At 35.7% G+C, this 17822-nt stretch overlaps 1 protein-coding gene across 1 annotated transcript in view; it reads left to right on the top strand.

Annotated features, from left to right (window-relative positions):
• The window catches only part of ATF2 (activating transcription factor 2), an 88846-nt gene that overhangs the window by 56224 nt on the left and 14800 nt on the right, over window positions 1-17822 (top strand). The window contains 2 exon segments of the mRNA XM_045800312.2: window positions 6286-6435; window positions 9505-9711. Of these exon segments, the coding sequence (XP_045656268.2) occupies window positions 6286-6435; window positions 9505-9711 (357 nt within the window).

Here is a 17822-nt window from a genome sequence, read left to right as displayed (position 1 = left end):
GGTGAAATAGGTAAAGGGGATTAAGAGTACACTTACCTAGATGAATGCTGAGCAAAAATGGAATTGTTGAATCACTATATTGTACATCTGAAATGAATATGCTACTGTCTATTAACTGCACTGGAATTAAAATTAAATATAGTGGAAGATACATTAAAAAATATTGTAGTAGAAATGGCATTAGAACACATAAGAATGGCTAGCATACTACAGCTGAAGAGAAACTTATTTGTATCCTAAGATAACCAAGGGTGCTTTTGTGGGGCCCTGATTTTCAGATGTCTAGTGCTTATAGGTAGACAAATATGCATTGTTTGTGTCTACTATAGATGTTGAAATGGATCCTTTTATTGCTGAAGAAATTTCTTCAGAGCAAGCTTTTTTTGTTGTTAGAACTTTAAGCCTTTGAAAAACTGAGAATGTGGTAAGAAAAAGAAGTGTAAGTAGGGGGGTGCCTGGGTAGCGCAGTCGTTAAGCGTCTGCCTTTGGCTCAGGGCGTGATCCTGGTGTTCCGAGATCGAGTCCCACATCGGGCTCCTCTGCTGTGAGCCTGCTTCTTTCTCTCCCACTCCCCCTGCTTGTGTTCCCTCTCTGCTGGCTGTCCCTGTCAAATAAATAAATAAAACCTTAAAAAAAAAAAAAAGTAGTGTAAGTAGGGGTCCATAAATACAAGATTATCTAGTATTTTTTAATATTACAGAAAAATTCCTAGGATCTACTGTCTTCCACAGAATTGCAGTGGACCTCACCAAATTTAGGTTTAGGAGTTTTGTCATTAAGCATGTAAACAATAGATATTTTCCATTTGTGTTACTCTTGTAATAAAACAACTTTCTTATGTAATATTTGTAATCAAAAAGTAACTTGTCTGAATAAGAAAATATTAATCATCTAGGAGTTTTGTTAGGATTTAATAAAGTATTTAGGTAGCATTCTCCACAGTCGTTCCTTTAAGTCTTGTGTGACAAACTGAGAAATACCTTTGCACACAGTGGGTAGCCAGTAGGTTTTCTGCAGGGGGTTTCTACTGAGAGCTGACAGAGGGCATCTTGGCAAATGTTCAGAAACCTACATTAACTTAGTTGGGCCCTGCATGGAACCTCATGTTCAGCAGAATTCTTCTGACCTGCCTCTGCATGCCAAGCTAATCAGCAAACACCTAATGAGCCCACTCCAAAGAAACAGACTCTCTCCCACCCTACTTCATTTTCATATGTTCTCTGGGGGTGGGGAGACAAGACTTCATGAGGACTGATGATGCTGCAAAGACCACAATAATGATAATTAACTTGCTGAATTTAGAAGATTATGCTGTTAATTAGTTGCAAAATAAAGATAAGTAATAGAGCAGCAGATGGTAGGATAACACCCAGGAGAAGGAGGGTTATTACTCTGATGAGCTTTTGTGGCACATATGAAATATGGATCTGACTTTTTCATAAATTGTTTCTAGAGAACATTATGTTTTTTCTTTGAACTATGATGGAGTAGTTTGTTCCTACTAAGTCCTGACAGATGTGATAAAATTTGTTTTCAGGAGAATGAAATATAACCTAGAATTTGAGTAGCAAATTATTTTTAGCAGATTACTTCTTAAAATGAATTAATAGTATCGGTCAGCACAACAAACTATTCATTCTTTGACTGACACAGTTTATATCTAAGAAGAAAAGTTTTCAATGCAGTAGTTGAATTTTACATTGCTAAAAGTTAATTCCAAACGTTAAAACACTAGTCTACTTAGAAATATAGTAATGAGGATATTTTAGTTTTCTTTAAAATAATGCCTCTACTTTAAAATTAAAATTATGCTTAAGCTTTATTGTACATGTTAGAGAATACAGATATTTTGGATCTTACTGAATTTCTCTGAGTACTCAGTCTTTTTATTTTATTAAATTTCTGTATTGAGAGAAATATCTGATACTCTTCTTATTGATTGCTGATACACTTAGAATACTTCATACAGGCAAAAGCTCTCGCTTGGCCAAACTTTGAAGATACAGTGAATTAGGAGTTAACAGACAGAATATCTGGTCCTTGTTCTGCCTCTAACTTCCTCTTTGATTCTGGGAAGTAACTTCATTCACTCTTTGGACCTTAGTCTCTCTGTAAGCTGGTGATTGAACTAATTGATCATTAGTATGTCTTCTGGTTCCAAAATTCTATTGTAAAAAATATATCCATGGTATTTATATATGTTTTCCTTAATATTTTTGAACCACGCTATTTGTCGTTCTTTAAGATGTCTCTTAACAAATATATATATATATGGGTGGATTGTAGATATCCTTATATTATAAAATTTTCATGAATCCTATTCAGTGACATCTTTTTTCACCTAACCCATTCTAAATTTTTTAGCATATGTGTATTTTTTTACTGCTCTTGAAAAAATATATATGTATAGATACAGATATATGCAGTTCAGAGCAGTGTTAATTAACCCTTGAAAATCTTTTTCTTAAATTTTGCACCCAGTGGCACGCTTTTTAAGTCAGACCTATTGTAATCAGTGTAACAGCATGGAGCAAACATTAGAGCTTCCTCACTGGGTGAGTACTGTATACACTAGGGCAGTCAAGAGAGGATAATGAATGAATACTGATGCTGCTTTTAAGTGCTCTATAAGGTAGTAACTTGCCCTACTAAAGATTATTCAAGAGAGTGATGTTTATGTACTTCAGACTCCCCTATGTGCAGTTACTGTATTTCATTAATTCTAAGAGTTAAGCTCTTCTCTATAAAACTTTAAATGCTCTTCAATTCTGTGATGTTTTCTACCTAAGGACTTAAAAATGTTTTATCAACACATAATTTACCAAGCGTCACATCTCAGCTACAACTCATATTTATGCACATTTTATATCCAAAAATGAAAGCAAGCCCTGTAACCTAACACTATAGACTGGCTACTGTTTATTGTATTTTGATGTATAACACTCCGTTTTTAAAAGATACAGTTATGCAGACCGACCACCTCCCCTGATTTTCCTCCTTTGTTCTGTTTATATTGACCTACGCTTTCAAAGTCTTATCTTTCTATTTTGAGTTCTTCGATCACTTTGCCTAAGTAGTCCTGCTGATTGCAGCCAAATACTCCTTTAATCCATTGTCTAACTTTAGTTTAATCTATCCATGTCCATATTACCTCATCAGTTATGATTGTCTCAATTTCCTATGTCTAAGCTACTTATGTGACCTTGGGCAAATGATCTCTGGTTTCCTAATCTGTGAAGTAGGGACTCTGTCCTATTAGAAACTCATTGAAAAAATACTGATAACACGGATGAATTACAAGTGCATTATGCTAAAAGAAAGAAGCCAGATTCAGAAGGCTGTTAACATTGTATAATTCCATTTATATGACATTCTAGAAAAGGCAAAACTTTGGGGATCAGAATACAGATTAGCGGTTTCTAGGGTGTGAGGTGGGAAGAGAGTATGACAGGAAAGAAGTGTGAGGGAATTTGGGGGGATAATAGCACTGTTCTGTATCCTGATTACGGGGGGTGGCTATACCATTGTATGCACTTGTTAAAACTCTTAGAGCTGTGCACAAAAAAGACTTCATCTTACTGGGGCGCCTAGGTGGCGCAGTCGTTGAGCGTCTGCCTTTGACTTAGGGCATGATCCCAGCGTTCTGGGATCTAGCCCCACGTCAGGCTCCTCCGGTAGGAGCCTGCTTCTTCCTCTCCCACTCCACCTGCTTGTGTTCCCTCTCTCGCTGGCTGTCTCTGTCAGATAAATAAAATCTTTAAAACAAAAGACTTCAGGGGCGCCTGGGTGGCACAGCGGTTAAGCGTCTGCCTTCGGCTCAGGGCATGATCCCGGCGATCTGGGATCGAGCCCCACATCAGGCTCCTCTGCTGTGAGCCTGCTTCTTCCTCTCCCACTTCCCCTGCTTGTGTTCCCTCTCTCGCTGGCTGTCTCTATCTCTGTCAAATAAATAAATAAAATCTTTAAAAAAATAAAAATAAAAAAAATAAAACAAAAGACTTCATTTTACTATATGTAACTTATACCTCAGTAAACTTTTTTTTAAAGATTTTATTTATTTGAGAGAGGGAACATGAGCGGGGCAGGGGGAGCAGAGGGAGAAGCAGACTCCCTGCTGAGCAGGGAGCCCTATGCAGGGCTTCTATACCAGGATCCTGGGATCATGACCTGAGCTGAAAGCAGACACTTAACTGACTGAGTCACCCAGGCACCCCAGTAAACTTGGTTTTTAAACTACTGACTTGTTTTTAAAATAATACCCAGAATCTACAGTGAGTAGCAGTAGAGAGAAAATGTCCAGTAACATTTGTTTAGGTATAATTACTGCTTCGGGAAATATTAGTGACCTTCTCATGTATGCTACAGTTTTTAAGGGGTCTGGATCACTTACAGATGGTAAGGAGATACGCATAAATGGAAACAAAGAAATTACAAATTTGGGGATAGTTGTACAGTTTTCTAAGTTGTTCTTAGTTCGAGTATGTGAAAGCAGTTGTACTAAAATCATCTGGGGGCCTCTTTCAAAAGCTCTTCTCTCTTTCCCACTCCTCCCTGCCATGTGCAAGGAAGGGAGAGAGAAAGTTTGCTACGAATCTATTCGTAACACCCAGCCAATTACTACTTCTGAGAAGTTTGGGAAGCACTGGATAGACTGCAACACATTTCTCATATTAATTTTGTAGCCTCCTCCCCCTTCAAATATGCACCTGAGTGTGGATCTTAGGAAAATGTAGTGTAATGTAATCTGCATCAAATTTGGTGATGAAACTTTATTTTGGGCTTAAGGACTACATCTCAGTTACTAAGAACAATATCAACAATAATAGTCCCAGGTCTTTCCGGTCCCTTTCATTTCTAAGATACTATAGAATGATTATCTTGTGCTAATTATTTCATATTTATATGTTTTTAACAATAAAACTACCCCAAATATCACTTGTGCCATTTTCGCTAAAGAATCCAATTTCCGTCAGTGAGCAAATACATGTGTTGCTCAGTCATGTAGCAAATCAATGTACCAGTTGCTTAAAAGGGGTGCAAAGAAAGATAAGGCAGTCTCTGTTCTTGAAAGAGCTTACTGTCTGGTTGAGGAGATAAGATATTCATGTATGATACATTTTTGCTGGCAGAATAATAAGCTTTATGCAAATTTTATCTTTTTTTTTTTTTAAAGATTTTATTTATTTATTTGACAGAGATAGAGACAGCCAACGAGAGAGGGAACACAAGCAGGGGGAGTGGGAGAGGAAGAAGCAGGCTCATAGCAGAGGAGCCTGATGTGGGGCTCGATCCCACAATGCCGGGATCACGCCCTGAGCCGAAGGCAGACGCTTAACCGCTGTGCCACCCAGGCGCCCCAGCAAATTTTATCTTTATTAAGAGGTGGTCATAAATGTTTAGGGCCTACCTCCTAACACTAGATCATTCATAATCTGACAGAGAGTCAGGTGCAATTCAGTTAACTAGCAAATGGAACATAGTAGAGGGCATAAACTTGGAACTAAATCTGCTTACTGGAGACAGGGAAGACATAAGGGAGGCAAACCTAGCTGTAGGCTCTAGGAAGAGGTTCAGTCTGACAGTTAATATAGTGGCCTAAAAAATGCAACATCAGGTCGTTGTCCAAGTAGGCACTGACCTCAAACCATCAAGCGGAGATCAGTTGGGCCCAACTTTGGAAGAGGTTTAAGTTTAAGAATCTAGGCAGAGCCTGAGAAGATGGAGATACAGGAATGAGGTGGGAGAAAATAGGTGAAAGTGTACATAATTAACTTGGGTTGCTTATTTTAGTTGAACAGAGCTAGGTATTTTCAGTCAGCAGTGCTTTTTTTTTTTTTTAAGATTTTATTTATTTATGTGACAGAGAGATAGCCAGCAAGAGAGGGAACACAGCAGGGGAGTGGGAGAGGAAGAAGCAGGCTCCCAGCAGAGGAGCCTGATGCGGGGCTCAATTCCAGAACTCTAGGATCACGCCCTGAGCTGAAGGCAGACGCTTAACGACTGCTCCACCCAGGCGCCCCAACAGTGTTTTTATTTTTCACTCTTTTCTCAGAATTGATTAGGAACAGCAAAAGTGTAAAATCCTTTAGTAGTACTAGACAGAAAGACTCAGGAAAGCTTCTCAAAGTGTTTGTCTTACTATTTGTAATGATAAAACTAATTTTAAAGCCAAATGTGTTCATGCATTCCTTAAAAAATATTTTTTGTTGTTGTTAACCAAAAAACATGTAGGGAGTTGGATTTGAGTGGAAAGCAGGAAACTTTTTTTTTTAATTGGTATTTCAGAGATTAAAAGCTGCTTTGACCCAGCAACATCCTCCAGTTACCAATGGTGATACTGTCAAAGGTCATGGTAGCGGGTTGGTTAGAACTCAATCAGAGGAATCTCGACCACAGTCATTGCAACAGCCAGCTACATCTACTACAGAAACTCCGGTACGTGTGTTGTTTTTATCGTTCATACTTTATCATCCTTTAAAAAAACAAATACAGTGTAACTTAAATGACTATTTTATATACTTTGGAAAAAATTATTTCTGGTCATAATTCAAAAGTATACCAAAAACCTCAGGAAAAGGTAGTTCAGTATAAAAGCATTGATACCCCAAAATAAATAAGTAAATAAATAAAATAGTCGAGCAGTTGTTACTTATCAGGATACCCTGTAAATGCTTCTGAAGATGTCTGTGTTTGTCAGCCTAACATGGCATAAGTATCCATCGATACTTTTTAAATCATTTTTTTCTGTTAATTGTATTCAGCAAGTAATGTGTGCGTGTGTGTGTGTTTATTACATTACTAACATAAGTGAAGTGATTCTTGAATTAAAATTGGAGAAACATCTCCAAAGGAGCAAGTATATATGCTTTATGGAAACTGGTTGTACTAGAGGCCCTTTTCATTTATCTCTAGTCTGTGACTGCATATTAGATGACTGATATGTCTATTATGTCTGTAGTGCATTTCTACATGGAAGGGTTACTGTATTTCTGTTAAATGTTTTAGAACTCTGTTTAGAACTTTTAAGATAAAACATACTTAAAGATATTTAAAGAATACTAGCATTGGTGTTAAAAAGCAAAATTTTGCAATTAAAGAAACAGGTAAATGGCAAGTTTTAGATTGCCTCATAATCGTAACTTTTTAGATAACTGTATTTTATCTTCACAGAACTTAGAATAAAGTGGAATGTAGTTGTGGTAGTCATCCACTAAACAACTTAGGGGCCAAGAGAGAAGGAGAGTAAGTGTGTATGTTTTAATGTCATAATTCAGAGATTAGCAGACTGATGCAGGGGCCAAATCCAGCCCATGGCTGTTTTTGTTTTTTGTTTTTTATGTTCTGCAAGCTGTGTGTGGTTTTTCCATCTTTAAAATTTATTTAAAAGAAATGAACATATAATTTATTTTCTTATAGCAACTATAGTTTACCTGGATCTAATTTTTATTTCTATCCTTGGATGGGCAGGACTTTCATGAAGGCAGGACTTTATCTGTTCATTTACTATTGTATCACTAGTTTCTAGGGTAGTCCCTATGTTCTTTTTAATGTGGAATGAATGAATCGATGGAAGCAGGGAGAGGAGGAAGAATATATAGTTCTTAAGTAGCCATAAATCCTTGTTAGGTATAAAAATGTACAAATACAAGTCTGTATTAGTTTCTGCTTATAATACTTGTGACTAGCCTTTGCTGTACTAACCGAGTTATCAATTAAAAAAAAAAAAAAAACCTGTTCTTTCCTATTCAGCCAAATGAGTAAAAGAAAAAAACCAGCTATTAGTAAGTTAAGAGGATGAAGAAAAGAAAATATTTCAAGGTTGCCATTCTTGAAGCAAGCCATAGAAATATTTTTCTAAAAGATTAACTTGCAATTATGTATGTAAAAGAAATGATCTAATTTAATACTTAATCTTTATTACAATTAAAATACAGTATAAATTAAATTACCTTCAGAATTTTTTATGCTAGTTATCTGGAAAAGGAATTAAATGATAACGTATGTTTTTTGGAGTTTGTAGAGTAAGAAGTAGTTTCGTGATTTCTTTGCAGAACTTAAGTTGAGCTTATAAGACTTTTGCATATTATGTAGATTAGGAGAAGATAGAAGTTTTATTTATTCACACCATTTTGGAATATAATTATAGGTAAAAGATTGTTTTCAGGGTTCCTTGGGTCATGTGCTTGTGGTTACAAAGTGCCATTTCCTTTGCACTATTTCCAAGGGTTCATTTCCTATCTCCCAAGTTCAAGTGTTCTGTGGCACAATTTTGGGATTTGAGATAGGCTTGGAAATACTGTTCTATAGTCCCAGATACTGGACAATATCACTAGTGACTGAAAACTGTCTTTGGCTGATCTGAAATAACTAGGCTGATCTGTTGAGGGTCAAGGGGAACCAATTAAAATTAAAATCTGGAGTCCTGTAGGATTCTGCCCACCAGGAAAATGAACATCAGTAATCACATGAACCTGACTCTAAATTTCAAAAACTGAAGAAAAGCTGAGTATACCAAAATATGTACATGTGGTAGTTCCCTCTTACCTGCAGTTTAGCTTTCCGAGGTTGCAGTTTTTCATGGTCAGTGTGGTCCAGAGGCAGATGATCCTCTTTCTGACAGATTTAGAAGGGTCATTAGTAGCCTAGCACTATGTCATAATGCCTTTATCATTCACCTCACTTCACACCATGGCATAGGCATTTTATCTCATATCATCACAAGAAGAAGGGTGTGAGTACAGTACAATATTTTAAAAGTGAGAGAGACCACATTCACATAACTTTTATTACAGTGTATTATTAGAATTGTTCTATTTTAGTATTAGTTTTTGTTGTTGATCTCTTACTATTATACCTAATTAACAAATTAAACTTTGTAATAGGTATCTATGCATAGGAAAAAACATAGTGTGTATTGGGTTTAGTACTGTCAGTGGTTTCAGGCATCCACAGGAGTCTTACAACATATCCCCTGCTGATAAGGGGACACTACTGTACCTTTACTCCTCAATTTTAGAGAAACCAATTTTTAAGAGAAAATTTTACTGTTTTTTATTTTTAATTATTTCAAAAATAGCAAGTAAATGGTTTTTCATAGTGGATTTAAGTAAATTATTGAATTTTTTACTTTAGTACCCGATAATTTTTCAAAGGACTATATTATAACATTAAAAAGTACACCTGGAAAAATATAAGATCTATACATGTTCATTTGTATTGTATTTTCAACTTCTTCATATTATTTCTATATAAAGTTATACAAACTTTAAATATATTCACTAGGATAGTGAATTAATGAGAATCTTATTTTAGCAGTGCTTATTTCTTTCAAGGAATTTGTTAGAGCACAGGGTGATTTTCATGTCATCCCGAAATGTTGATATATACAGTGAGACTTAGAAAACAAAGTTCATAGCTCTTCTTTCCTCTTCTGCCACTCTTTACTGCCTGTGTTCTCACTCACTAGATACAAACATAAAAAGCTTCCATTTGTGTTTATTGTAGGCTTCTCCAGCTCACACAACTCCACAGACCCAAAATACAAGTGGTCGTCGAAGAAGAGCAGCTAATGAAGATCCTGACGAAAAAAGGAGGAAGTTTCTAGAGCGAAATAGAGCAGCAGCTTCACGATGCCGACAAAAAAGGAAAGTCTGGGTTCAGTCTTTAGAGAAGAAAGCAGAAGACTTGAGTTCATTAAATGGTCAACTGCAGGTATAGTGCATTTATGTAAATTTTGCCTTATTTTTAATAATTGTGAACTTAACCTCTTCCCTGTTTTTTCCAGTTAGCCATCCAGACATTTTAGCACACAATATTGGGTGTGTATGGAATCTATAGTAAAGCAAGTTTTATAAACCTATTTGAATACTGAGGTGAAGTGAATAAAACTTGCAACACTGACACAAGGAGGAAATGTTTAAATATAAGTTTTTACTTGTGTACTACAAAAGTACCAAAACTGTCTGGCTTAAACTTTGTTAAGTTGTGGTATATAAAGTTCAAACAAAGAATCTTGAAATTTAAAATATCACTGGTATTTCACTTTTCTAGTTTTTTTGGTCTCTATCACAACTGTGAAGTTGCTTCAGTAGTATTTTTAAATTCTTTGGTTCTTCGAATTATAAATTTTGTTTTGTTTATTTAGAGTGAATATAGTGCTCGGAAAAAATGTCAGATTGACAGCTTTGGAAACTGAAGGGCTCTAATTATCCACAAAACAGGTACAATATGGCCAGTGGTAATAGAAATCATTTCATACTCCCTGCTGGTGTGCCCCAGATAGGTTTCTTAGGAACCTCATGGGATATAAAGGTTTTAAGACTCCTTCCTGTTCAGTCTTTGCTAAGATCTCCAGTGATGGTGTCAAAACAGCATTAAGATTATTTCCTTCATTCTGTTTTTTCTTTCTTCCTTTTATTTTTATTTTGTTTTGTTTAAAGATTTATTTTAGAGCAAGAGTGGGGAGAGAGAAAGAGAGAGCTAGGGGAGGAGCAGCAGGAGAGGGAGAAGGAGAGAAGCCGACTGACTCTCCGCTAAGCATGGTGACGTGGGGCTGGATCTCAGGACCCTGAGATCATGACCTGAGCTGAAATCAAGAGTGGGAGGCTTAACTGAATGAGCCACCCAGGCACCCCCGTTTTGTTTTGTTTGAATGTTGTGAATATTCTCCAGGGAAATCTTGTGACCTACTAGTTGATGAGCATCAACTAGAAAACCGATGTTGATTAATTGTAGTTGTTATTGTTCAGTCTTCTGAATTAGCCATTCCCAGGGAAAAACGAATCTTTCCATGTAACGATAGGTGTTGAGACTTGCTCTTTTGTTAAATCTGTCTTTAAAGATGTCACCAATATAAATGTCTTTGTTTAAATGCTTAGGAAAAGGTTTTTAACATCAGACATAGCACTTACTAATGTAAATTTTATAAAAATTGTTTCATAGTGGGGCAGTCATCTTTTAAAATTCTATATTGTGCTTTCGATATTGATGCAAGAGCTCTAGAACAAGTAAATTGTCTTGCAAATTTATTTTTAGCCATTTTATTTTAACCATTTAGAAGAAATTTAAACATGATTTATCACATCATAGAGACTTTAAATACATATATACTAGGGTGTCTTTAAATCATCATCTGATAAATTCTTATCCAAGAACTATTTTCATAACTTTTTAGTAAAAAACTGATTTTTTTCCTTTTAAATAAAATGAAACAGATTATAGATACTGACTTATTTATATACTCAAAAAATGGCTATTCTTTGCCAAGTCTCTCTTCGATTATGAATTATTAGTTTAAATTTTCAAATACTCGTGTTACATTAACATGATTTAGGTGCATCTATTTTTTTTCTTTTCTGTTCTTAACAAAATTATTCTTCTGAATGACTTGGCTATTTTTTAGTTGTCGTTCTTAGTTGGCCTCAATTGCCTTACCCATAGAATAGAGATAATAATACCTGTTGATCCTACTTCTCTGAGGATTTTTTTGCATAAATCAGTTGAATTACAATGAATGCAAGTATTTTTTAATACATAAATTTTAAATCTTAAATTTATCAATATTTTCCTTTGTAATTTGGCTTAGTGCCCTTTTAAGTAAAAATGTTTGAAAATTGTACAGTGGTATAGAAATATACAGTATCATTTACAGGGTATTCTTTGACTTTAGGTGGGCCAGTTTTCTGCTTTGACCCTATATTAACAGCTTTCATGAGATACTGCTATTTTCTTAATTGTATTGCAGCCCTGGTCACCATTACTAATAGCAACAGTGCTTTGTTATTTCAGAAAACCTTGGAAAATTCAGTATTCAAGATAAATGTAATCTTTGCGTCATTCATCTCATGTTTTTTTCCACCATACAAACTATGATTAAATGTTATTATTGTAAAATATATTACATTTTTGTATTTCCTAATGTGGGAGGAATAAAGGCAGGATTTATCATCTAGGTAAAAGTTAACAACACATCACTTTCAAAGCATGAAACTTTTAAATAGAAGTCAAATTCAAGAAATTCCTAAAGATCTACAGTTGAATATAACATTAGTTAATACCTCAAATTACAAGCAGAAAAGTAAAATCTATTTTTAATCATAAAAAACTAAGTGATGATGGAATCATGGTTAGATAAGAAAGTGTTCTTAGTTTTAGAAATGCATATCAGAATATGAAGATAGGTGAAATGATGTGTTATCAGGGATGTTCTTTTTTTTTTTTTTTTTTTTTTAAGATTTTATTTATTTGACAGCACGGGGGGAGGTCCAGAGGGCAAGGGACAAGCAGATCCAAACTGAGCACAGAGCCCGATGTGGGGCTTGATCCCACAAGCCTGAGATCATGACCTGAGCAGAAATCGGGAGTTGGATACTTAAATGACTGATCCACCCAGGCAATCGCCTAAGAGATATTCTTTAAAATACTTCTGCAAGAAAAGAAAAAGAATGATGTTCATATGTATGTATTAACCTGGGAAATCATCTATAATATATTGTTAGGGATAATAAGAAAGTTGTTGAAAACAGCCCAAATGTCCATCGGTAGATGAATGGATAAATTATGGTATAGACATAAAATAGAATATTATTAAGCCATAAAAAGGAGTGAATGTGAATGAACATGCTAGAATGTGGATGAACCTCAGAACATTTTGCTTAAGTGAAAGAAGCCAGAAACAAAGCCACCTATGACTCCATTTATATGAAATACCTAGAAGAGGTGTGCCTGGGTGGCTCAGTTAAGTGTCAGACTCTTGATTTTGGCTCAGATCATGATCTGGGGGTAGTGAGATTGAGCCCCACATCAGGTTCCACATGGGTGTAGTGCCTGCTTAAGATTCTCTCTCTCTCTAAGAAAAAAGCTTTAGAACAGAGAAATACATAGAGATAAATGCACATTGGTGGTTGCCAGGAACGGGAGTGGGGGGTAGGGTGGTAGAAAATAGAGAGAAACTGGTTAATGGGTAAGGAGTTTTACTTTGGACTGACGGAAGTGTTTTATAACCAGATTGAGGGAGGTGGCTGCACAACATTGTAAATGTACTAAAGCCACTGAATTGTGCACTTTATTTTTTTTTTAAGATTTTATTTATTTATTTGACAGAGATAGAGACAGCCAGCGAGAGAGGGAACACAAGCAGGGGAAGTGGGAGAGGAAGAAGCAGGCTCATAGCGGAGGAGCCTGATGTGGGGCTCGATCCCATAACGCCGGGATCACGCCCTGAGCCGAAGGCAGACGCTTAACCACTGTGCCACCCAGGTGCCCCTGAATTGTTCACTTTAAAATGTTAATTCTAGGGGCACCTGGGTGGCTTATTCAGTTGGGTGTCTGCCTTCTGCTTGGGTCATGGTCTCAGGGTCCTGGAATTGAACCCCACATCAGGCTCCCAGCTCAGTGGGGTGTCTGTTTCTCCCTCTGCCTGCACTCCCCCTGCTTGTTCTCACTCGTTCGCTCTCTTTCTCTCTGACAAATAAATAAAAAGTCTTTAAAAAAATAAAAAATAAAATGGCTAACTCTGGCTCATGGGAATGTCACCTCAGTAAATTAAAAAAATAGTTGTACACTAAAATAGTACAACTCTTTTTCATTAATAAAAGGTTTATAGTTAGATGGATTAATGTCTATATGTGGAAATCGGGATAGGAATGAGTCCCTAAATTATAAGTAGAATTTTAGGAATGACATGTACCAGGAGTAAGTGGTGAAGAGGCTGTTGAGAGCATGAACGATTTGGGAAGAAAGGTGCTTCAATTATGACTTTCTCTATTGTTTCAAGTGGATAAATGATTTTTATTTTTTGTTGTTTTTTAGTTATCAAATATAACAAAAACAGTTTTAAAAAGTGACAGATTCTGGTTTTCAGAGTGTAAGGAGTTAATAACATGCTTATGATAGATTCAGGGAGAAAAAATTTCAGTCTGCCAACATCAAAACCGTTAACTGTGAAGAACAGAATGACTTGTAAAGAAAATTGAATGTCAGAGAAATAATTAAACTCTACTTTATGTGAAAACATTCATCAATTCTACATTTCCTTAATAATCCTTCACGTGACATACAGGCTTAGTGGGCTTAGTGATCAGTATAGTGGGCAGTAATGACCCATGGTTACTTATATGTTACAAATAAATTTTAATAAGTATTCAGGTGTGACTGTGCATATTTTTACTGAATACATATTAGGTTTTAAAGAACATTAATTATTCAACTCTCTTGCCCCACTCACTGAATTTAATTATATTTTAGCTTTCTAAAATTGTTGCTAAAAAGGCAATTTCATCAAATTGTATTAGAGACATGGCAATCTAGACCAAAACTTGGATACTGTTGGTTATCAGTTATTACATTTTTAAAGATAATATATGATTTTGTTGTCTTTCACTTGAAAGAATTTTCACCTCTGTGGCTTTTTCAGTTACACTCATTTTGGAATTTTGTTTTCAGCCAACAATTTCAGCATGTTTCCTTTGTGAACAAAGGCAGATTCTTTACTAATAGTAGCTCCTTCTATAAAACTTGGGAGTTTCTGTTGTGGATTTTGCTTTTAAAACTTAGGTATTGCGAACTGTGTGTGGAGTAGAAGCTCAATAAATTCTAAAAAAAAAAAAAAAACATTCTTTCATAGCTGGATATGTGAGGAGTTTTCACTCATAAGTTAATGATACAGAAAAGGTTTTGTTATTGCTCTGTTGACTTGAAAGGGATCAAATCTTTTATTTCTGATACCCAAACTGTATTTTATCTCAGTATTTATTACTTGAAATATAAAGGAATGGTGACAATTGGAAGATGCTAAACCTGTTTGTTTTAATTCCTTAAAAAAAATAGTATTCAGTGCTATCAAGGCCTTCTTTCCACTGAGTTTTAACCAAGTTCTAGAGGGAGAAAGGGTAACAGTGATGCCACTACTACTTTATACATTTTATTATGAGTGTGAGACCTAGTACTTCTTTTTACTAGGCCTTACTAAAAGTCTTTGAGCCTTTACTTCCCCATCTGTCATACTCCTAGAATAAGTACTGCTATGAAGATCAAATGAAAGAGAGGGTATAGAGAAGTCTGTTATAACTACACTGTGCAGGGGCGCCTGGGTGGCTCAGTCGTTAAGCATCTGCCTTCAGCTCAGGGTGTGATCCTGGCGTTCTGGGATCGAGCCCCACGTCGGGCTCTTCTGCTGGGAGCCTGCTTCTTCCTCTCCCACTCCCCCTGCTTGTGTTCCCTCTCTCGCCGGCTGTCTCTCTCTCTGTCGAATGAATAAATAAAATCTTAAAAAAAAACCAAAACTACACTGTGCAAATGCTAGTTATTTATTATTCATTCTGTCATTAAGCATCTATTGTGTGTAGGGCATGTTATTAGACACAGGATATACAACAGTGAAAAAGACATCGTCCTTGCACTTACAGAATTTGTGGTCTAGCAGAGGAGACAGACACGAAACAATTAATTGAAGTATGAGAATACTCTGAAGGAGAATAAGAGAAGGGTCATTCCCATTCATTTTGCAAGGTATTTCCAAAGTATTAAGAAACCTGTCATCTTTTTTTCTATTGTTACAAACAAATATTTTGTTCTCAAGTGTAAGGTTTTACATCCGTGACAATCCTTGGAACTGTGTGATGGCAATCTTGACACTTAATCATTGATTTTTGTGTAGACTAAACATGAAGAAAATCCTATCTTCAGCAATGAGAAACTCTTCAAAGAAGAAACTATCCAATATCGTTTCTTTAATTCTGGGGGTAGTGGCGGAACTAGAAAGTCAAAGATGATAAATTTATGGAATACTGGGTCCTAAACCTATGGCCAGGTATCAGTGAAAAGATTTGATAGATTAATCAGTTGGCTAGTCTGTCATGATTTTATCAGTCTAACGTGCTTCACATAAACTGTAAAAAAAAAAACAACACTTTTTTTTTTGTTTTTCATAGTATATAATTAACCTTTGAGTAGCTACAGATGGAATGGAGCAATGGTACAGACAATGCCAAAGTAATTTACATTTTATTTTAAACCACAATAACAATTTTTTTCAGCATCTGCTTTATCTTACCAAAATTTTTACTTCGACAAAAAATATCATAATATGGTTTATCCTGAATGTCTATATAGAATATTTAGGAGAAAGGGCATTTGTGATTTTTAAAATTGTGTAATTGAGATGATACTGTAAAATATGCCAGTTTTCATTTTATGTCTCAGAAAATTAACAGTGCAGCTACATTGGTGAGGTTGTTGATATAAATAATGAAATTAGGACCTCTGACCAATTTTATATTACTTAAGTAACTTTGTTTCACTGTCTTTGGAATTTTTCCCCTCCCCCTGGACTTAGAAATACTCATGGTTCTAAAATATAACTGTGTACTCAGTCTATGCTAGGCTGTGTGTTGTACTCTGGGGATACAAAGAGCAAAGATGACCCTGCCCTTGAGAAATTCCCAATCTGGCAGAGGTGGCAAACAAGTAAACCAAAAATTAACAGTCCTGTGTAGTAAATACTATGTGAAGGTACATGTCTGTGCATATGGGCCTGGGAGCACAGAAATGGACTTCTTTTCCTATCCAAATTTATACTATACTGAGTTGACTGTTAAAGATGAATGAAAAAATTAGCAAGGCAAGAAAAAGGAGAGGAAAGCTTTTCTAGGTAGAGACAAAAGGGTGTATTTACAAAACTTCAATTTGTATAGGTCAAAACGATTAAATACTGATTTTTTTCCCATAGGTTCAAACTAATGTGAAAGGGTGGCCACAGGCACCAGATTATAAGAGATTATATATTGTGGACTAAAAATACGTATCCAGCTGTATTTCATGTTACAGAAATTAATGAGAGAAAGCTGTTACACAGGAGTCTCAAAATCAAGCTGACATGGCAGAGAGGGAGAAATTTTGGATATTATAAGATTATTCATAACATGGTTTCTCATTTTGGGTGTCATTAATAAAGAGCTATATAATTAGTGGTATTGACACTAATGACTGCAGTGTTCCAAAGAAATGAGTTTTCTAAACAGCTTATTTTTTTAAAGTAAAACTCTAAACACTAAAAATTCCCCTTTTGTATTTTTGATCACTACATACCATTCTTGTCTCAAATACAATATTGTAAACACAATTTAGCCTTTATTTAATGTTTAGAGTTAATGTGAGCATCGGTTTTTGTTCTGTGCTTTATTGTTGCAGTTTGTTGTTACAGGGGTGTGAGGAACTATTTGAACCAACAGACTTGCTTAACTTTTATTCTTTGAATTTTTATGGTTCTGTCATTGATCACTTAAGGGCACCTAATGAGTCTAACCTGCTAAATTATTTTACATTCAGCTTTCTGGTTAGGAGACCACGGGATGGAAAACAAGTGCCTGAGCTTTTACAAAAGTATACACGCTTGTTATATTTCTTTAATTTTGGGTTCTTAGATGAAAACTGAATACTTAAGGTTAATATAAGTTCAGATAAGTTGTGGTGTTTGTAAATTAAGAATTCTTTACCATTTTGTTAAATTCATATTATTTCTAACTCTTGAGTATTGGTAATTATCACTAATTTATGTATCTTTAGTATTTGGGGGTGACCAAAAGGAATTAAATGGAATCTCTTAACTTGGAAGTTTTATATAGAATCTACCAGATTAATGCATCCAAAACAAAGGCTGAAGTCCTCATTTTTTAATAAGGGCTAGGACAGGGTGCCTGGGTGGCTCAGTCAGTTAGGCGTCCCAACTCTCCGGTCATGATCTCGGGGGTCATGGGATCGAGCCCCACGTTGGGCTCAGCGTGGAGTCTGCTTGGGATTCCTTCCCCCTCCCTCTTCCTCTGCTC

This window comes from Ursus americanus, chromosome 1, assembly GCF_024610735.1.
Source record: "Ursus americanus isolate L20-20 chromosome 1, mUrsAme1.1.p, whole genome shotgun sequence".
NCBI lineage: Eukaryota > Metazoa > Chordata > Mammalia > Carnivora > Ursidae > Ursus > Ursus americanus.
This window is presented reverse-complemented; position numbering and strand designations above follow the sequence as displayed.